This window comes from Oncorhynchus nerka, linkage group LG17 (assembly GCF_034236695.1).
Source record: "Oncorhynchus nerka isolate Pitt River linkage group LG17, Oner_Uvic_2.0, whole genome shotgun sequence".
NCBI classification, from domain to species: domain Eukaryota; kingdom Metazoa; phylum Chordata; class Actinopteri; order Salmoniformes; family Salmonidae; genus Oncorhynchus; species Oncorhynchus nerka.
In genome coordinates, this window is record NC_088412.1 from 1,445,101 (window position 1) to 1,468,195 (window position 23,095).

Genomic DNA, 23,095 nt, shown 5'->3' on the forward strand with positions numbered 1-23,095 from the left:
GTCTACTGCACCACTGTTGTCTACTGTAGTCTACTGTAGTCTACTGTACCACTGTAGTCTACTGCACCACTGTAGTCTACTGCACCACTGTAGTCTACTGCACCACTGTAGACTACTGTACCACTGTAGACTACTGTACCACTGTAATCTACTGTACCACTGTAGACTACTGTACCACTGTAGACTACTGCACCACTGTAGACTACTGCACCACTGTAGTCTTCTGTACCACTGTAGTCTTCTGTTGTCTACTGTACCACTGTAGTCTACTGCACCACTGTAGTCTTCTGTACCACTGTAGTCTTCTGTTGTCTACTGTACCACTGTAGTCTACTGTACCACTGTAGTCTACTGTACCACTGAAGTCTTCTGTAGTCTACTGTACCACTGAAGCCTACTGCACCACTGTAGTCTACTGTACTACTGTAGTCTACTGTTGTCTACTGTACCACTGTACCACTGTAGTCTACTGTACCACTGTAGTCTTCTGTTGTCTACTGTACCACTGTAGTCTTCTGTTGTCTACTGCATCACTGAAGTATCCTGTCCCTGTACTGTACCAGAAATTAAAGTGTCTTTAATTGGTCTCGAACCAAGTTACATGTTCCTCCACAAACACAACAAAATCGATCCATACCTCATGGTGCTGGGCCCAGTCAGGTCTTTATCAGAACAATATAACTATCCATGGTGCTGGACCCAGTCAGGTCTTTAACAGAACAATATAACTATCCATGGTGCTGGACCCAGTCAGGTCTTTAACAGAACAATATAACTATCCATACCTCATGGTGCTGGGCCCAGTCAGGTCTTTATCAGAACAATATAACTATCCATGGTGCTGGGCCCAGTCAGGTCTTTATCAGAACACTATAACTATCCATGGTGCTGGACCCAGTCAGGTCTTTAACAGAACAATATAACTATCCATGGTGCTGGGCCCAGTCAGGTCTTTATCAGAACAATATAACTATCCATACCTCATGGTGCTGGGCCCAGTCAGGTCTTTAACAGAACAATATAACTATCCATGGTGCTGGACCCAGTCAGGTCTTTATCAGAACAATATAACTATCCATGGTGCTGGACCCAGTCAGGTCTTTATCAGAACAATATAACTATCCATGGTGCTGGACCCAGTCAGGTCTTTAACAGAACAATATAACTATCCATGGTGCTGGACCCAGTCAGGTCTTTATCAGAACACTATAACTATCCATGGTGCTGGACCCAGTCAGGTCTTTATCAGAACACTATAACTATCCATGGTGCTGGACCCAGTCAGGTCTTTAACAGAACAATATAACTATCCATACCTCATGGTGCTGGACCCAGTCAGGTCTTTAACAGAACAATATAACTATCCATGGTGCTGGGCCCAGTCAGGTCTTTATCAGAACAATATAACTATCCATACCTCATGGTGCTGGGCCCAGTCAGGTCTTTAACAGAACAATATAACTATCCATGGTGCTGGACCCAGTCAGGTCTTTAACAGAACAATATAACTATCCATGGTGCTGGACCCAGTCAGGTCTTTAACAGAACAATATAACTATCCATACCTCATGGTGCTGGGCCCAGTCAGGTCTTTAACAGAACAATATAACTATCCATACCTCATGGTGCTGGGCCCAGTCAGGTCTTTAACAGAACAATATAACTATCCATGGTGCTGGACCCAGTCAGGTCTTTATCAGAACAATATAACTATCCATGGTGCTGGGCCCAGTCAGGTCTTTAACAGAACAATATAACTATCCATACCTCATGGTGCTGGGCCCAGTCAGGTCTTTAACAGAACAATATAACTATCCATGGTGCTGGGCCCAGTCAGGTCTTTAACAGAACAATATAACTATCCATACCTCATGGTGCTGGACCCAGTCAGGTCTTTAACAGAACAATATAACTATCCATGGTGCTGGACCCAGTCAGGTCTTTATCAGAACAATATAACTATCCATGGTGCTGGGCCCAGTCAGGTCTTTAACAGAACAATATAACTATCCATGGTGCTGGACCCAGTCAGGTCTTTAAGTGTGAAAAACGGGTGGAACCACAAAACATTTGGGAAAATCAGAAACCTGGAAAACAGAGAACGGAATTTGGGGGAAAACTGAATTTTGCAAACAAATATTTTAAAAGGCCTTCCAACTTTGGAGTGTCATCCTGCAGCACAGCATTTTGGGTAAAGTTGAGGTCAGGTCCAATATAGACTCTGCACCCAGGAGGGATTGAAGCTGGACTATGCTAGAAATGCTTTAAAGTAATATATGCTATGAATACACGCGTGAATACATTTGTACGTATGTGTGGTCCCGGGAATTGAACCCACTAACCTGGTGTTGAAATGCTCTACCAAGACGCATGACAGGGTTATGAATGCTTTGTGAAGCCTCAATTTAATATAATTTACAAGGCTTTTATTAAACGTTGCTTATGCCACCCTTTATAAAGCACAGGTTTATGTCACGTTTGACCTAATGGGTTATGTCACATTTGACATTAATGGTTATGTCCCACAGTTATGCCACCCTTTATAAAGCCTTTATAGAGCATGACATACAGTTATAGATGCTTTGTGATACATTGATGTAGTGTTTATGAAGCCTTCATAGAGCATGACATACAGTTATAGATGCTTTGTGATACATTGATGTAGTGTTTATGAAGCCTTCATAGAGCATGACATACAGTTATAGATGCTTTGTGATACATTGATGTAGTGTTTATGAAGCCTTTATAACCTGCATGACATACAGTTATAGATGCTTTGTGATACATTGATGTAGTGTTTATGAAGCCTTTATAACCTGCATGACATACAGTTATAGATGCTTTGTGATACATTGATGTAGTGTTTATGAAGCCTTCATAGAGCATGACATACAGTAATAGATGCTTTGTGACACGTTTATGAAGCCTTCATAGAGCATGACATACAGTTATAGATGCTTTGTGACACATTGATGTAGTGTTTATGAAGGCTTTATGAAGCCTTAATGAGATGCATGTCATTTCAAGCGGGTCCTTGTTACTTTGCGTTATATTTTTGTTAACATTTGAGTGATTATTATTTTTAAGAATAATCTGATTATTAAAACTATACCGAACAAAACTTTTAACGCAACATACAACAACTTCAAAAAGGTTTTACTGAGTTACAGTTCAGAGAAGGAATTCAGTCAATTTAAATACGTGTATTAGGCACTAATCTATGGATTTCAGAGGACTGGGAATACAGATATGCATCTGTTGGTCACAGATACCTAGGTAGGGATGTGGATCAGAAAACCAGTCAGTATCTGGTGTGACCACCATTTGCCTCATGCAGCACGACACACCTCCTTCACATTGAGTTGATCAGGCTGCCGATTGTGGCCTGTGGAATGTTGTCCCACTCTTCAATGACTGTGTGTGAAGTGGATATTGGCCCTAACTGGAACAAGCTGTCGTACACGTTGTTCCAGAGCATCCCAAACATGCTCAATGGGTGAAATGTCTGGTGAGTATTCAGGCCATGGAAGAACTGGGACATTTTCAGCTTCCAGGACATGGGGCCGTACTTTATCAAGCTGAAACATGGTGTTGGATGAATGGCCCGACAATGGCCCTCAGGATCTCATCACGGTATCTCTGTGCATTCAAATTGCCATCGATAAAATGCAATTGTGTTCGTAGCTTATGATGTCGCTCTTGCTGCTGGTGATTCTCTGATCCACCTCTACGCAGACGACACCATTCTGTATACTTCTTCCAGACTCACATCAAACATCTCCAATCCAAAATGAAATCTAGAATCGGCTTCCTATTTCACAACAAAGCATCCTTCACTCATGCTTCCAACCATACCCTTGTAAAACTGACAATCCTACCGATCCTTAACGATGTAATTTACAAAATAGCCTCCAACACTCTACTCAGCAAATTGGATGTAGTGTATCACAGTGCCATCCGTTTTGTCACCAAAGCCCCATATACAACCCACCACTGCACCTTGTATGCTCTCGTTGGCTGGCCCTCGCTTCATATTCGTCACCAAACTTATCTCAGCTCACTGGTTACGATAACACCAACCTGTAGCACGCACTCCAGCAGGTATATCTCACTGGTCACCCCCAAAGCCAACTCCCCCTTTGGCCTCCTTTCCTTCCAGTTCTCTGCTGACTGGAACGAATTGCAAAAAAAGACAAAAATCACTGAAGCTGGAGACTTATTGTAACGATCTTCGTCTTCATCGGATGAGGAGTAGGAAGGATCGGACCAAAACGCAGCGTGGTAAGTGTCCATGATTAGTTATTATAACAGAACACGAAAATACAAAATAACAAAGTGAATGTAAGAAATGAAAATCGAAAACAGTCCTGAAAGGTGAAAACACAAAACTACCCACAAACACCAGGTGGGAAAAGGGCTGCCTACGTATGGTTCTCAATCAGAGACAACGATAGACAGCTGCCTCTGATTGGGAACCATACCAGGCCACAAAATACTTCGACCAGGGCGTGACAACTATGGTCAGGGCGTGACACTCATATCTCCCTCACTAACTTTAAGCATCAGCTGTCAGAGCAGCTTACCAATCATTGCACCTGTACATAGCCCATCTGTAAATGGCCCACCTAACTACCTCATCCCCATATTGTGATATTTTTTTGCTCCTTTGCACCCCAGTATCTCTACTTGCACATTCATCTTCTACACATCTTTCACTCCAGTGTTTATTGCTAAATTATTTTGCCACTATGGCCTATGTATTGCTATTTATTGCCTTACCTCCCTAATCTTACTACACTGTATATAGACTTTTCTATTGTGTTATTGACTATACGTGAGCTTATTCCATGTGTAACTCTGTGTTGTTGTATGTGTCGGACTGCTTTGCTTTATCTTGGCCAGGTCACAGTTGTAAATGAGAACTTGTTCTCAACTGGCCTACCTGGTTAAATAAAGGTGAAATAAATCAATTAAATTAAAATGCCTCCCCATATCATAACCCCACCGTCACCATGGGGCCCTCTGTTCACAACGTTGACATCAGCAAACACCATACTATAACCCCACCATGGGGCCCTCTGTTCACAACGTTGACATCAGCAAACACCATACCATAACCCCCCCACCATGGGGCCCTCTGTTCACAACGTTGACGTCTAACCACTTGCCCACGTGACGAAATGTGGTCTACGATTGTGAGGCCTGTTGAATGTACTGCCAAATTCTCTAACGTTGGAGGCGGCTTATGGTAGAGAAATTAACGTTCAATTATCTGGCAACAGCTCAAACCTTGAGACATCTGTGGCATTATGTAGTGTTGCAAAACTGCACATTTTAGAGTGGGCTTTTATTGTCCCCAGCACAAGGTGCACCTGTGAAATGATCGTGCTTAATCAGCTTCTTGATATGCCACACCTGTCAGGTGGATGGATTGTCTTGGCAAAGGAGAAATGCTCACTAATGGGGATATAATCAAATTTGTGTACAAGATTATAGAGAAATAACCTTTCGTTTTTTTATGGAACAATTCCGGGATCATTTATTTCAGCTCATGAAAAATGGGACCAACACTTTACATCACCAATCGCAATCAACTGGTCGATCACCAAACATTTCTGTAAAAAAATAAACAATAAATCCTTTTGTTACTTAAAAAACTAATTGTTTCGTGCACTTGATTCAGCAGCCCTGACGCCAGGAGGTTTTCCATTTGAACCATTTCATTTGTCTGAAGGTTAAACTCCGCCGACACCGCAGGCCCAGAGAGAAAATCAAGTGCACCTATAGGCCTACTGCTGGCCAATCAGACAGTTCAGATCACAATTTCCTCATGCCGTAGAAAGATGCCTCCAATGCACAGGAACATTTCACTTTCTCTGGTCATATGAGTAACAACGTGAGTTGGTACACGAGGCAGAAATAATGCAGTGTGACTTGAGTTTCGTCATCAGCTAGAAGACTGTGTCCCCTTTTCTCAGTGGAGGGAAGGAGGGCGGAGGGAGGGTGAGAGGCAGCCTTACCACTGCACCATCCAGTCAGACTGACCATCAGCTAGAAGACTGTGTCCCCTTTTCTCAGTGGAGGGAAGGAGGGCGGAGGGAGGGTGAGAGGCAGCCTTACCACTGCACCATCCCCTCAGACTGACCATCAGCTGGAAGACTGTGTCCCCTTTTCTCAGTGGAGGGAAGGAGGGCGGAGGGAGGGTGAGAGGCAGCCTTACCACTGCACCATCCCCTCAGACTGACCATCAGCTAGAAGACTGTGTCCCCTTTTCTCAGTGGAGGGAAGGAGGGGCGGGGGAGGTGAGAGGCAGCCTTACCACTGCACCATCCCCTCAGACTGACCATCAGCTAGAAGACTGTGTCCCCTTTTCTCAGTGGAGGGAAGGAGGGCGGAGGGAGGGTGAGAGGCAGCCTTACCACTGCACCCTCCCCTCAGACTGACCATCAGCTAGAAGACTGTGTCCCCTTTTCTCAGCGGAGGGAAGGAGGGCGGAGGGAGGGTGAGAGGCAGCCTTACAGCTGCACCATCCCTCAGACTGACCATCAGACGCAGGCCATTGGTCCAGTAAATATATATATATATATATATGATTATGCTCACTTAGCTGTGCTTCACAAGTAATACAACAAAATTATTATCATATTTTTTAGTTCTCATTTGCGACCTGGCCAAGATAAAGCATAGCAGTTCGACACATACTACGACACAGAGTTACACATGGAGTAAAACAAACATACAGTCAATAATACAGTATAAACAAGTCTATATACGATGTGAGCAAATGAGGTGAGAAGGGAGGTAAAGGCAAAAAAAGGCCATGGTGGCAAAGTAAATACAATATAGCAAGTAAAACACTGGAATGATAGATTTGCAATGGAAGAATGTGCAAAGTAGAAATAAAAATAATGGGGTGCAAAGGAGCAAAATAAATAAATTAATTAAATACAGTAGGGAAAGAGGTAGTTGTTTGGGCTAAATTATAGGTGGGCTATGTACAGGTGCAGTAATCTGTGAGCTGCTCTGACAGCTGGTGCTTAAAGCTAGTGAGGGAGATAAGTGTTTCCAGTTTCAGAGATTTTTGTAGTTCGTTCCAGTCATTGGCAGCAGAGAACTGGAAGGAGAGGCGGCCAAAGAAAGAATTGGTTTTGGAGGTGACTAGAGAGATATACCTGCTGGAGCGTGTGCTACAGGTGGGAGATGCTATGGTGACCAGCGAGCTGAGATAAGGGGGACTTTACCTAGCAGGGTCTTGTAGATGACATGGAGACAGTGGGTTTGGCGACGAGTATGAAACGAGGGCCAGCCAACGAGAGCGTACAGGTCGCAATGGTGGGTAGTGTATGGGGCTTTGGTGACAAAACAGATTGCACTGTGATAGACTGCATCAAATTTGTTGAGTATGGTATTGGAGGCTATTTTGTAAATGACATCGCCAAAGTCGAGGATTGGTAGGATGGTCAGTTTTACAAGGGTATGTTTGGCAGCATGAGTGAAGGATGCTTTGTTGCGAAATAGGAAGCCAATTCTAGATTTAACTTTGGATTGGAGATGTTTGATATGGGTCTGGAAGGAGAGTTTACAGTCTAACCAGACACCTAAGTATTTGTAGTTGTCCACATATTCTAAGTCAGAGCCGTCAAGAGTAGTGATGTTGGACAGGCGGGTAGGTGCAGGTAGCGATCGGTTGAAGAGCATGCATTTAGTTTTATTTGTATTTAAGAGCAGTTGGAGGCCACGGAAGGAGAGTTGTATGGCATTGAAGCTCATTTGGAGGTTTGTTAACACAGTGTCCAAAGAAGGGCCAGAAGTATACAGAATGGTGTCCTCTGCGTAGAGGTGGATCAGAGACAAGCCAGCAGCAAGAGCGACCTCATTGATGTATACAGAGAAGAGAGTCTGTCCAAGAATTGAACCCTGTGGCACCCCCATAGAGACTGCCAGAGGTCCGGACAGCAGACCCTCCGATTTGACACACTGAACTCTATCAGAGAAGTAGTTGGTGAACCAGGCGAGGCAATCATTTGAGAAACCAAGGCTGTCGAGTCTGCCGATGAGGATGTGGTGATTGACAGAGTCGAAACCCTTGGCCAGATCAATGAATACGGCTGCACAGTAATGTTTCTTATCGATGGTGGTTAAGATATCGTTTAGGACCTTGAGCGTGGCTGAGGTGCACCCATGACCAGCTCTGAAACCAGATTGCATAGCAGAGAAGGTACGGTGAGATTCGAAATGGTCGGTAATCTGTTTGTTGACTTGGCTTTCGAAGACCTTAGAAAGGCATGGTAGGATAGATATAGGTCTGTAGCAGTTTGGGTCAAGAGTTTCCCCCCCTTTGAAGAGGGAGATGACCACAGCTGCTAGAAAGAAAGGGTCCAGATTTTGCAGGTCTTTCAGAACATCAGCTGAACGGATTTGGGAGAAGGAGAAATGGGGAAGGCTTGGGCGAGTTGCTGTTGGGGGTGCAGTGCTGTTGACCGGGGTAGGAGTAGCCAGGTGGAAAGCATGGCCAGCCGTAGAAAAATGCTTATTGAAATTCTCAATTATGGTGGATTTATCAGTGGTGACAGTGTTTCCTATCTTCAGTGCAGTGGGCAGCTGGGAGGAGGTGTTCTTATTCTCCATGGACTTTACAGTGTTCCAGTACTTTTTTGAGTTAGTGTTGCAGGAAGCAAAATTCTGCTTGAAAAAGCTAGCCTTAACTTTTCTAACTGCCTGTGTATAATGGTTTCTAGCTTCCCTGAACAGCTGCATATCACGGGGGCTGTTCGATGCTAATGCAGAACGCAATAGGATATTTTTGTGTTGGTTAAGGGCAGTCAGGTCTGGGGAGAACCAAGGGCTATATATGTTCCTGGTTCTAAATTTCTTGAATGGGGCATGTTTATTTAAGATGGTTAGGAAGGCATTGAAAAAAATATCCAGGCATCCTCTACTGACGGGATGAGATCAATATCCTTCCAGGATACCCCGGCCAGGTCGATTAGAAAGGCCTGCTCGCTGAAGTGTTTCAGGGAGCATTTGACAGTGATGAGTGATGTACCAGTCAGTGATGAGAAGATGTACCAACTACAGATTATAACATATACCATCTACAGATTATAACATGTACCATCTACATAGGCACTTCTGGTTTTGGAAGGACCATAAAGGTAATGGGAAATGGTGTACTCAGTCTCTCTGTGCTAGTTGTTTCATTTCATACATGAATAACATAACTATATGTATGGTGTTTCAAACCCTTTGGTTTAAATAAATGTTGACATTTGATATTCTTTCTCATATTATACTCCTATCATACAATTATTAGTGCACTATGCAGTAAGATTTACTTACCCCCCCAAATAGTATGGTAGTGGAGGGCTAATCATACGGCCTAGAACGTTAGTGACATGTTAACAACAGCGACATCTAGCGGCCGATCAACGCAAATACAATAGTATTTCTATTGTACTTCCGGGTCCACATGGTCTCTTCCTTGTTGTTTCTCTAAACTTCACGAAACAGTGGATAATTCATTGATTCTCCGAACATTGACCAGAGATATTATTAGTGATGTATCATCAACCGGTACTGAAGAACCGACGGACTCTTCTGGAACGAGCTGAGAAATTCATATCTGAGATTTATTTCACCGACTGCAACCTTAGGGGAAGGTAAATGGTATTTCTTAGCTAGCGGTCAAGTGCAATAAAATGCATGTCCATGACCCACTCAATATGCCCAGCTAAGTAGCAATGTTTTGTTCGGTAGATGGAAGTTCTATTTATTGTGCAAAATGTTTGAATTCTCCGCGGGTGAAGAGAGAAACTGCTCTGCTCCTTGTAATAGCTATTGTTTTCTGGGTAACGAATCCCCCTTCGGGATCTGGTTATGAGACACTGACAGCACTTTATGTGGCGATGTGAGTCATATAAAAACACGTTTCTTACAACATGACTTGTTTCCAGACTATATGGAGACGCCTGTCCCCTGGAGTCCATCTCCTCGTCTCTGTCACAGCAACGGATCCCTTTCCTAGAGGCTGTCAAACAGAACTTTGAGCCGTATCAAGTTGGTGATACCTTTGGACCCACGTAAGGACTGGAATATTTAGTAGCTCTCTTCGAACATCATGTTTGGTTAAATACCATGAATGAGTGAGTGAGTGAATGAGTAACTGAGTGAATGAGTAACTGAGTGAGTGTGAGTGAGTGAGTGAATGAATGAGTGAATTAGTTGAGTGAATTAGTTGAGTGAGTGAGTGAGTGAATTAGTGGAGTGAGTTGGTGAATGAGTGAGTGAATGAATGAGTGGATGAGTAACTGAGTGAGTGAATTAGTGGAGTGAGTTGGTGAATGAGTGAGTGAATGAATGAATGAATGAGTGGATGAGTAACTGAGTGAGTGAATTAGTGGAGTGAGTTGGTGAATGAGTGAGTGAATGAATGAATGAATGAGTGGATGAGTAACTGAGTGAGTGAATTAGTGGAGTGAGTTGGTGAATGAGAGTGCAAAAGAAGGAACAAACCAGTGAACCAACAAACTAGTAATGTTTTATTACAGATGGTGGACATGCTGGTTTAAAGTATCTCTGAGGATACCAGACTCCTGGAGAGGGAAGCAGGTCCATCTGAGCTGGGAGAGTGATGGAGAGGCCATGGTCTGGAGGGATGAGCAACCTGTACAGGTTCAACATTATATACACCCACATGAGCCTTACCTCATCCACCATACCACTACAGTACCTCATCCACCACACCTCAACCACCATACCACTACAGTACCTCATCCACCATACCTCAACCACCATAACACTACAGTACCTCATCCACCACACCTCAACCACCATACCACTACAGTACCTCAACCACCATACCACTACAGTACCTCATCCACCACACCTCATCAAATCAAATCAAATCAAATGTATTTATAAAGCCCTTCGTACATCAGCTGATATCTCAAAGTGCTGTACAGAAACCCAGCCTAAAACCCCAAACAGCAAGCAATGCAGGTGTAGAAGCACGGTGGCTAGGAAAAACTCCCTCGAAAGGCTAAAACCTAGGAAGAAACCTAGAGAGGAACCAGGCTATGTGGGGTGGCCAGTCCTCTTCTGGCTGTGCAGGGTGGAGATTATAACAGAACATGGCCAAGATGTTAAAATGTTCATAAATGACCAACATACCACTACAGTACCTCATCCACCATAACACTACAGTACCTCAACCACCACACCTCAACCACCATAACACTACAGTACCTCAACCACCATACCTCATCCACCATAACACTACAGTACCTCATCCACCATACCACTACAGTACCTCAACCACCACACCTCATCCACCATACCACTACAGTACCTCAACCACCATACCTCATCCACCATAACACTACAGTACCTCAACCACCATACCTCAACCACCATACCACTACAGTACCTCATCCACCATAACACTACAGTACCTCAACCACCACACCTCAACCACCATAACACTACAGTACCTCATCCACCATAACACTACAGTACCTCATCCACCATACCTCATCCACCATAACACTACAGTACCTCATCCACCATACCACTACAGTACCTCAACCACCATACCACTACAGTACCTCATCCACCATACCTCAACCACCATACCACTACAGTACCTCATCCACCATAACACTACAGTACCTCATCCACCATAACACTACAGTACCTCAACCACCATACCACTACAGTACCTCAACCACCATAACACTACAGTACCTCATCCACCATACCACTACAGTACCTCAACCACCATACCTCAACCACCATACCACTACAGTACCTCATCCACCATACCACTACAGTACCTCAACCACCAAACCTCAACCACCATACCACTACAGTACCTCATCCACCATAACACTACAGTACCTCATCCACCATACCTCATCCAGCATAGCACTACAGTACCTCATCCACCATATCACTACAGTACCTCAACCACCATACCACTACAGTACCTCATCCACCATAACACTACAGTACCTCAACCACCATACCACTACAGTACCTCAACCACCATACCTCTACAGTACCTCATCCACCATAACACTACCGTACCTCATCCACCACACCTCAACCACCATAACTCTACAGTACCTCATCCACCATAACACTACAGTACCTCATCCACCATAACACTACAGTACCTCATCCACCATAACACTACAGTACCTCATCCACCACACCTCAACCACCATAACGCTACAGTACCTCATCCACCATACCACTACAGTACCTCATCCACCATAACACTACAGTACCTCATCCACCACACCTCAACCACCATAACACTACAGTACCTCATCCACCATACCTCAACCACCATACCTCATCCACCATAACACTACAGTACCTCAACCACCATACCTCAACCACCATACCTCATCCACCATAACACTACAGTACCTCATCCACCATAACACTACAGTACCTCAACCACCATAACACTACAGTACCTCAACCACCATACCTCATCCACCATAACACTACAGTACCTCATCCACCATACCTCAACCACCATAACACTACAGTACCTCATCCACCATACCTCATCCACCATACTACTACAGTACCTCATCCACCATACCTCAACCACCATACCACTACAGTACCTCAACCACCATAACACTACACTACCTCATCCACCACACCACTACAGTGCCTCATCCACCATAACACTACAGTACCTCCATAACACTACAGTACCTCATCCACCATACCACTACAGTACCTCAACCACCATACCACTACAGTACCTCATCCACCATACCACTACAGTACCTCATCCACCATAACACACTACAGTACCTCATACCACCACACCTCAACCACCATAACACTACCAGTACCTCATCCACCATAACACTACAGTACCTCAACCACCATCCTCAACCACCATACCACTACAGTACCTCATCCACCATACCACTACAGTACCTCAACCACCATACCACTACAGTACCTCATCCACCATACCACTACAGTACCTCAACCACCATACCTCAACCACCATACCACTACAGTACCTCATCCACCATAACACTACAGTACCTCATCCACCATACCTCATCCAGCATAGCACTACAGTACCTCATCCACCATATCACTACAGTACCTCAACCACCATACCACTACAGTACCTCATCCACCATAACACTACAGTACCTCATCCACCATAACACTACCGTACCTCATCCACCACACCTCAACCACCATAACTCTACAGTACCTCATCCACCATAACACAACAGTACCTCATCCACCATAACACTACAGTACCTCATCCACCATAACACTACAGTACCTCATCCACCATAACACTACAGTACCTCATCCACCATAACACTACAGTACCTCATCCACCACACCTCAACCACCATAACGCTACAGTACCTCATCCACCATACCACTACAGTACCTCATCCACCATAACACTACAGTACCTCATCCACCATACCTCATCCACCATAACACTACAGTACCTCAACCACCATACCTCAACCACCATACTACTACAGTACCTCAACCACCATACCTCAACCACCATACCACTACAGTACCTCAACCACCATAACACTACAGTACCTCATCCACCATAACACTACAGTACCTCATCCACCATAACACTACAGTACCTCAACCACCATAACACTACAGTACCTCAACCACCATAACACCACAGTACCTCATCCACCATACCACTACAGTACCTCATCCACAATACCACCACAGTACCTCAACCACCATAACACTACAATACCTCATCCACCATAACACTACAGTACCTCATCCACTGTGCCTCAACCATCATAACACTACAGTACCTCATCCACCATAACACCACAGTACCTCATCCACCATAACACCACAGTACCTCATCCACCATACCACTACAGTACCTCATCCACCATACCACCACAGTACCTCAACCACCATAACACTACAGTACCTCATCCACCATAACACTACAGTACCTCATCCACTGTGCCTCAACCATCATAACACTACAGTACCTCATCCACCATACCACTACAGTACCTCATCCACCATACCACCACAGTACCTCAACCACCATAACACTACAGTACCTCATCCACCATACCACTACAGTACCTCATCCACCATACCACTACAGTAAGTCAACAGACTAGTCTCATCCTCCGGGCTCTCTCAGCTTGCCTTGGGGCAAAGTCACAATAACAATGTGTTTTAGTTATATGTGAACTATGTTATGTTACGCTAATCAATACGATCAATCAAGCCTCACTGCATGTTGTTCAAACACATCGTTGTATATGTGAACTATGTTATGACAGTCAATCATCCTCATCCTTACTTGCATGTTGTTCACACATCATTGACAGGGTTGTTTTAGATGTTGTTATTTGTTGATTGATTGACAGGGGTTGACCTTGATAACCTTGATGTTAATTAATTGACAGGGGTTGACCTTGATGTTGTTCTTTGATTGACAGGGTTGATCATTGACACCTTGATGTTGTTTATTTGATTGACACATGTTGTTATTTGATTGACGGGGTTGACCTTGATGTTGTTTATTTGATCCACTGTTGACCTTGATGTTGTTATTTGATTGACAGGGGTTGACCTTGATGTTGTTATTTGATTGACAGGGTTGACATTTGATTGACAAGGGTTGACCTTGTTGTTATTTGATTGACAGGGGTTGACCTTGATGTTGTTCTTTGATTGACACATGATTGATTGACAGGGGTTGACCTTGATGTTGTTATTTGATTGACAGGGGTTGACCTTGATGTTGTTTATTTGATTGACAGGGGTTGACCTTGATGTTGTTTATTTGATTGACAGGGGTTGACCTTGATGTTGTTTATTTGATTGACAGGGGTTGACCTTGATGTTGTTATTTGATTGACACCTTGATGTTGTTATTTGATTGACAGGGGTTGACCTTGATGTTGTTTATTTGATTGACAGGGGTTGACCTTGATGTTGTTTATTTGATTGACAGGGGTTGACCTTGATGTTGTTTATTTGATTGACAGGGGTTGACCTTGATGTTGTTATTTGATTGACAGGGGTTGACCTCATTTGATTGTTGACCTTGATTTGTTATTTGATTGACACCTTGATGTTGTTATTTGATTGACACCTTGATGTTGTTATTTGATTGACAGGGTTGAGTTGACCTTGACCTTGATGTTGTTCTTTGATTGACAACCATGTTGTTATTTGATTGACTTTTGATTTGTTACACTACCCTTGATGTTGTTATTTGATTGACATTGACCTTTGTTATATTTGATTGACAGGGGTTGACCTTGATGTTGTTTATTTGATTGACAGGGGTTGACCTTGATGTTGTTCTTTGATTGACAGGGGTTGACCAAAGAAGGGGAGAAGACCAGCTACATCTTGACTGAGTGTCTGGAGGATGATGAGCCACACAGGTTAGTGGGTTCTACATCCTGACTGACTGTCTGGAGGATGATGGTCCACACAGGTTAGTGGGTTCTACATCCTGACGGTCACAATAACAATTAGTGTTCTACATTGACTGTCTGTGGTTAGGACTGGTCCACAGGTTAGTGGGTTCTACATCCTGACTGTCTGGAGGATGATGATCTGTTAGTGGGTTCTACATCCTGACTGTCTGGAGGATGATGCTCCACACAGGTTAGTGGGTTCTACATCCTGACTGACTGTCTGGAGGATGATGAACACAGGTTAGTGGGTTCTACATCCTGACTGTCTGGAGGATGATGATCACATTAGTGGGTTCTACATCCTGACTGTCTGGAGGATGTTCCAGGTTAGTGGGTTCACATCATTGACTGGAGGATGATGTTGGTTATGGGTTCTACATTGACTGTCTGGAGGATGATGATCCACACAGGTTAGTGGGTTCTTTGACTGTCTGGAGGATGATGACCACACAGGTTAGTGGGTTCTACATCCTGACTGTTGGAGGATGATGACACAGGTTAGTGGGTTCTACATTTGATTTAGTGGGTTCTACATCCTGACTGTGGATGATTCCACACAGGTTTGGGTTCTACATCCTGACTGTGGAGGATGATGCTCCACACAGGTTAGTGGGTTCTACATCCTGACTGTCTGGAGGATGATGATCCACACAGGTTAGTGGGTTCTACATCCTGACTGTCTGGAGGATGATGATCCACACAGGTTAGTGGGTTCTACATCCTGACTGTCTGGAGGATGATGATTGACAGGTTAGTGGGTTCTACATCCTGACTGTTGGAGGATGATGATCCACACAGGTTTGGGTTCTATTGACTGACTGTCTGGAGGATGATGACCTTAGTGATGTTGTTTGATTTGGAGGATGATGACCACAGGTTAGTGGGTTCTACATCCTGGTTGGATGATGATCCACACAGGTTAGTGGGTTCTACATCCTGACTGTCTGGAGGATGATGATCCACACAGGTTGTGGGTTCTACATTGACTGACTGTCTGGAGGATGATGATCCACACAGGTTAGTGTTCTACATCTTTCTGGAGGATGATGATCCACACAGGTTGACTACATCCTGACTGTCTGGAGGATGATGATCCACACAGGTTAGTGGGTTCTACATCTGACTGTCTGGAGGATGATGATCCACACAGGTTAGTTATTTGATTCCACACAGGTTAGTTAGGGGTTGACTGTCTTGATGTTTAGTTTCTTTGATTCTGGAGGATGATGATCCACACAGGTTGACCTTGACTGTCTGTTCTTTGACATTGACTGTCTGGAGGATGATGACCACACAGGTTGAGTGGGTTCTTCCTGACTGTCTGGAGGATGATGATCTACACAGGTTAGTGGGTTCTACATCCTGACTGTCTGGAGGATTGATCTACACAGGTTAGTGGGTTCTATTGACTGTCTGGAGGATGATGACACAGGTTAGTGGGTTCTTTGACTGTCTGGAGGATTGACCAACAGGTTAGTGGGTTCTAAGACTGTCTGGAGGATGATGCTCCACATTTGACATCCTGACTGTGTCTGGAGGATGATGATCCACACAGGTTAGTGGGTTCTACATCCTGACTGACTGTCTGGAGGATGATGATCCACACAGGTTAGTGGGTTCTACATCCTGACTGTCTGGAGGATGATGATCCACACAGGTTAGTGGGTTCTGACTGTCTGTCTGGAGGATGATGATCCACACAGGTTAGTGGGTTCTACATCCTGACTGACTGTCTGATGAGGTTATGACATGACTGTCTGGAGGATGATGCTCCACACAGGTTAGTGGGTTCTACATCCTGACTGTCTGGAGGATGATGATCTACACAGGTTAGTGGGTTCTACATCCTGACTGTCTGGAGGATGATGCTCCACACAGGTTAGTGGGTTCTACATCCTGACTGTCTGTCTGGTTAGGGGTTCTACATCCTGACTGACTGTCTGGAGGATGATGCTCCACACAGGTTAGTGGGTTCTACATCCTGACGGTCTGGAGGATGATGATCCACACAGGTTAGTGGGTTCTACATCCTGACTGACTGTCTGGAGGATGATGATCTACACAGGTTAGTGGGTTCTACATCCTGACTGTCTGGAGGATGATGATCCACACAGGTTAGTGGGTTCTACATCCTGACTGACTGTCTGGAGGATGATGATCCACACAGGTTAGTGGGTTCTACATCCTGACTGTCTGGAGGATGATGATCCACACAGGTTAGTGGGTTCTACATCCTGACTGTCTGGAGGATGATGCTCCACACAGGTTAGTGGGTTCTACATCCTGACTGTCTGGAGGATGATGCTCCACACAGGTTAGTGGGTTCTACATCCTGACTGTCTGGAGGATGATGCTCCACACAGGTTAGTGGGTTCTACATCCTGACTGTCTGGAGGATGATGATCCACACAGGTTAGTGGGTTCTACATCCTGACTGTCTGGAGGATGATGATCTACACAGGTTAGTGGGTTCTACATCCTGACTGTCTGGAGGATGATGATCCACACAGGTTAGTGGGTTCTACATCCTGACTGACTGTCTGGAGGATGATGCTCCACACAGGTTAGTGGGTTCTACATCCTGACTGTCTGGAGGATGATGATCCACACAGGTTAGTGGGTTCTACATCCTGACTGACTGTCTGGAGGATGATGATCTACACAGGTTAGTGGGTTCTACATCCTGACTGTCTGGAGGATGATGATCCACACAGGTTAGTGGGTTCTACATCCTGACTGTCTGGAGGATGATGATCTACACAGGTTAGTGGGTTCTACATCCTGACTGTGTCTGGAGGATGATGATCCACACAGGTTAGTGGGTTCTACATCCTGACTGTCTGGAGGATGATGATCCACACAGGTTAGTGGGTTCTACATCCTGACTGTCTGGAGGATGATGATCCACACAGGTTAGTGGGTTCTACATCCTGACTGTCTGGAGGATGATGATCTACACAGGTTAGTGGGTTCTACATCCTGACTGTCTGGAGGATGATGCTCCACACAGGTTAGTGGGTTCTACATCCTGACTGTCTGGAGGATGATGCTCCACACAGGTTAGTGGGTTCTACATCCTGACTGTCTGGAGGATGATGATCCACACAGGTTAGTGGGTTCTACATCCTGACTGTCTGGAGGATGATGATCCACACAGGTTAGTGGGTTCTACATCCTGACTGACTGTCTGGAGGATGATGATCCACACAGGTTAGTGGGTTCTACATCCTGACTGACTGTCTGGAGGATGATGATCCACACAGGTTAGTGGGTTCTACATCCTGACTGTCTGGAGGATGATGATCCACACAGGTTAGTGGGTTCTACATCCTGACTGTCTGGAGGATGATGATCCACACAGGTTAGTGGGTTCTACATCCTGACTGTCTGTCTGGAGGATGATGAGCCACACAGGTTAGTGGGTTCTACATCCTGACTGACTGTCTGGAGGATGATGATCCACACAGGTTAGTGGGTTCTACATCCTAAATGTCTGGAGGATGATGATCCACACAGGTTAGTGGGTTCTACATCCTGACTGTCTGGAGGATCTTAGGAGGATGATGACTGTCCACACAGGTTAGTGGGTTCTACATCCTGACTGACTGTCTGGAGGATGATGGTTAGTGGGTTCTACACACAGGTTAGTGGGTTCTACATCCTGACTGTCTGGAGGATGATGATCCACACAGGTTAGTGGGTTCTACATCCTGACTGTCTGGAGGATGATGATTAGTGGGTTCCACACTGTCTGGAGGTTTAGTGGGTTCTACATCCTGACTGTCTGGAGGATGATGGTCCACACAGGTTAGTGGGTTCTACATCCTGACTGTCTGGAGGATGATGAGCCACACAGGTTAGTGGGTTCTACATCCTGTTTGGGGTGAATTCAATTTACATTTGACATTTTAGTCATTTAACAGACGCTCTTCAGGGATTTTTCTGCCATTTAAACCTTTTGTGTTCGGCAAACGGTGGCTACTTTTAAGACTCTTATTAAATATAAAATATAGCTCAGTGAATGTATTTGATTTGATTAAAACACATAGGATGTGTCAAGATATGGAAAAATATAAGTTTAAACATTTACATTTACATTTAAGTCATTTAGCAGACGCTCTTATCCAGAGCGACTTACAAATTGGTGCGTTCACCTTAAGACATCCAGTGGATTTCAGATAAACATTTCAATCGATTGGTTGAAAGGACAGGAGGCTCTCGGTTGACTAAGTTTGTTTAGTCGGGGACAGCGCTGCTCTACATTGATTTGGCGCGTAACGGTCTGTTTGCAGCGAGTCAGGATCGCCTCAGTGTGTTCTAGTTCTGTGTTGTAAACTGTAGTCTGTCTTCTGTCTCTTTTAGCATCTCCCTGTATGTCGAGCTGGCGTGTAACAGTCTTTTCGGAGCGGGACAGGGATCCATGATTGCAGCACCTGACCCAGACAGGAAGTACTCTGTCCAGAAGGCTGAGCTTGTGGTGTTTAAGCCGGAAGTCAGGGAGCTGCTGACTGATTTGGAGATGCTGGTAGACATGGTCAAGGTAGGTTGAGATATCAGTATTCTATAATGTCAAGGTACTACCTAATGGGATGTGAAGTAAGTCAAGAGGTCATGTCTGGAGCAGGGTGGGGTCAATTCCAGGAGTAGAAGGTCAAGAGGTCATGTCTGGAGCAGGGTGGGGTCAATTCCAGGAGTAGAAGGTCAAGAGGTCATGTCTGGAGCAGGGTGGGGTCAATTCCAGGAGTCGAAGGTCAAGAGATCATGTCTGGAGCAGGGTGGGGTCAATTCCAGGAGTAGAAGGTCAAGAGGTCATGTCTGGAGCAGGCTGGTCAAGGGTCCTGTCTGGAGCAGGCTGTGGTTATTCCAGGGAGCAGGGTAATTCCAGGAGGTCAAGAGGTCATGTCTGGAGCAGGCTGGGGTCAATTCCAGGAGTAGTAGGTCAAGAGGTCAAGCAGGCTGGGGTTAATTCAGGAGTAGTAGGTCAGAGGTCATGTCTGGAGCAGGGTGGGGTCAATTCCAGGAGTAGAAGGTCAAGAGGTCATGTCTGGGGCAGGGTGGGGTCAATTCCAGGAGTAGTAGGTCAAGAGGTCATGTCTGGAGCAGGGTGGGGTCAATTCCAGGAGTAGATGGTCAAGAGGTCATGTCTGGAGCAGGGTGGGGTCAATTCCAGGAGTAGAAGGTCAAGAGGTCATGTCTGGAGCAGGGTGGGGTCAATTCCGGGAGTAGAAGGTCAAAAGGTCATGTAGTAGGAGTAGTAAACTAAATGGAATTGACTCCAAACCCGAACCTACAGATGGAATCGTGACATTTAACAGTGAATGAAGTGTAACTGTCAACTTTAGTCAGTCTGTTGTTCTGTTCCTGCTTTCTCATTGGCCTGTTGATCTTCTCTCTTCTGCCTCCTCTCAGTTGCTGGGTGAGGGGGAACAGCGTGGGTACCAGGCTCTGTTCACAGCCAATGAGATGGTGAACCTGTGTGAGCCGACCAATCCCAGCTCATTTCCTGCGGCCCGGAGTCTGGCTCAGAAGTTCTTCAGCCAGAGGAATGGAGAGAGCCAGCACACTGTCCACGCTATGGGACACTGCCACATTGACTCAGGTAAACATCTCTCTCTTTCAAGATGACTGATTTTGTTTAGTCTATGTCCATGTACTGAGTTCTCCTGTAATGATGCTCCACTGTCTACTGATGCTCCACTGTCTACTGCTGCTCCACTGTCTAATGCTGCTCCACTGTCTACTGCTGCTTCACTGTGTGTGGTGATGCTGCTCCACTGTCTACTGCTGCTCCACTGTCTAATGCTGCTCCACTGTCTAATGCTGCTCCACTGTCTAATGCTGCTCCACTGTCTACTGCTGCTCCACTGTCTACTGCTGCTCCACTGTCTACTGCTGCTCCACTGTCTAATGCTGCTCCACTGTCTACTGCTGCTCCACTGTCTACTGCTGCTCCACTGTCTACCGCTGCTCCACTGTCCTCTGCTGCTCCACTGTCCACTGCTGCTCCACTGTCTACTGCTGCTTCACTGTCTACTGCTGCTCCACTGTCTACTGCTGCTCCACTGTCTACTGCTGCTCCACTGTCTCCACTGTCTAACTCTGCTGCTCCACTGTCTATTGCTGCTCCACTGTCTAATGCTGCTCCACTGTCTACTGCTGCTTCACTGTCTGCTTCACTGTGCTCCACTGTCTACTGCTGCTCCACTGTCTACTGCTGCTCCACTGTCCTGCTGCTCCACTGTCTACTGCTGCTTCACTGTCTACTGCTGCTCCACTGTCTACTGCTGCTTCACTGTCTACTGCTGCTTCACTGTCTACTGCTGCTCCACTGTCTACTGCTGCTCCACTGCTGCTTCACTGTCTACTGCTGCTTCACTGTCTACTGCTGCTCCACTGTCTAATGCTGCTCCACTGTCCTCTGCTGCTCCACTGTCTACCGCTGCTCCACTGTCTAAAGATGCTCCACTGTGTGTGGTGTCCTGCTGCTCCACTGTCTATAGATGCTCCACTGTGTGTGGTGTCCTGCTGCTCCACTGTGTGTGGTGTTCTGCTGCTCCACTGTGTGTGGTGTTCTGCTGCTCCACTGTGTGTGGTGATGCTGCTCCACTGTGTGTGGTGATGCTGCTCCACTGTGTGTGGTGATGCTGCTCCACTGTGTGTGGTGTCCTGCTGCTCCACTGTGTGTGGTGTCCTGCTGCTCCACTGTGTGTGGTGTCCTGCTGCTCCACTGTGTGTGGTGTCCTCCTGCTGCTCCACTGTGTGTGGTGTCCTGCTGCTCCACTGTGTGTGGTGTCCTGCTGTTCCACTGTGTGTGGTGTCCTGCTGCTCCACTGTGTGTGGTGTTCTGCTGCTCCACTGTGTGTGGTGATGCTGCTCCACTGTGTGTGGTGATGCTGCTCCACTGTGTGTGGTGATGCTGCTTCACTGTGTGTGGTGTCCTGCTGCTCCACTGTGTGTGGTGTCCTGCTGCTCCACTGTGTGTGGTGTCCTGCTGCTCCACTGTGTGGTGTCCTGCTGCTCCACTGTGTGTGGTGTCCTGCTGCTCCACTGTGTGTGGTGTCCTGCTGCTCCACTGTGTGTGGTGTCCTGCTGTTCCACTGTGTGTGGTGTCCTGCTGCTCCACTGTGTGTGGTGTCCTGCTGTTCCGCTGTGTCCTGCTGCTCCACTGTGTGTGGTGTCCTGCTGCTCCACTGTGTCCTGCTGCTCCACTGTGTGTGGTGTCCTGCTGCTCCACTGTGTGTGGTGTCCTGCTGCTCCACTGTGTGTGGTGTCCTGCTGCTCCACTGTGTGTGGTGTCCTGCTGCTCCACTGTGTGTGGTGTCCTGCTGCTCCACTGTGTGTGGTGTCCTGCTGCTCCGCTGTCTTCTGCTGCTCCACTGTGTGTTTGGTGTCCTGCTGTTCCACTGTGTGTGGTGTCCTGCTGTTCCGCTGTGTCCATGCTGCTCCACTGTCTTCTGCTGCTCCACTGTGTGTAGTGTCCTGCTGCTCCACTGTGTGTGGTGTCCTGCTGCTCGACTGTGTGTGCTGTCCTGTGTGTGGTCCCTGCTGTGTGGTGTCCTGCTGCTCCACTGTGTGTGGTGTCCTGCTGCTCTACTGTGTGT

The 23,095-nt window shown here is 45.9% G+C and overlaps 1 protein-coding gene across 4 annotated transcripts in view; it reads left to right on the forward strand.

Moving 5' to 3' along the window:
• The first annotated feature begins 9,446 nt into the window (after positions 1-9,446).
• Positions 9,447-23,095, forward strand: part of man2c1 (mannosidase, alpha, class 2C, member 1) — a 106,276-nt gene continuing 92,627 nt past the window's right edge. For 2 of the 4 annotated variants that reach the window (XR_010459385.1, XM_065002832.1), the window contains exons 1-6: positions 9,447-9,659; positions 9,954-10,079; positions 10,548-10,671; positions 15,388-15,458; positions 19,857-20,034; positions 20,904-21,093. Coding sequence is in view for 3 of the 4 variants with exons in the window: in XM_065002832.1 (XP_064858904.1) it covers positions 9,559-9,659; positions 9,954-10,079; positions 10,548-10,671; positions 15,388-15,458; positions 19,857-20,034; positions 20,904-21,093 (790 nt within the window). In the remaining variant the exon portion in view is untranslated. Of the gene's footprint in view, positions 9,660-9,953; positions 10,080-10,547; positions 10,672-15,387; positions 15,459-19,327; positions 19,351-19,856; positions 20,035-20,903; positions 21,094-23,095 lie in introns of those variants that run through there. The other 2 variants (XM_065002831.1, XM_065002833.1) reach the window with 2 other exon arrangements.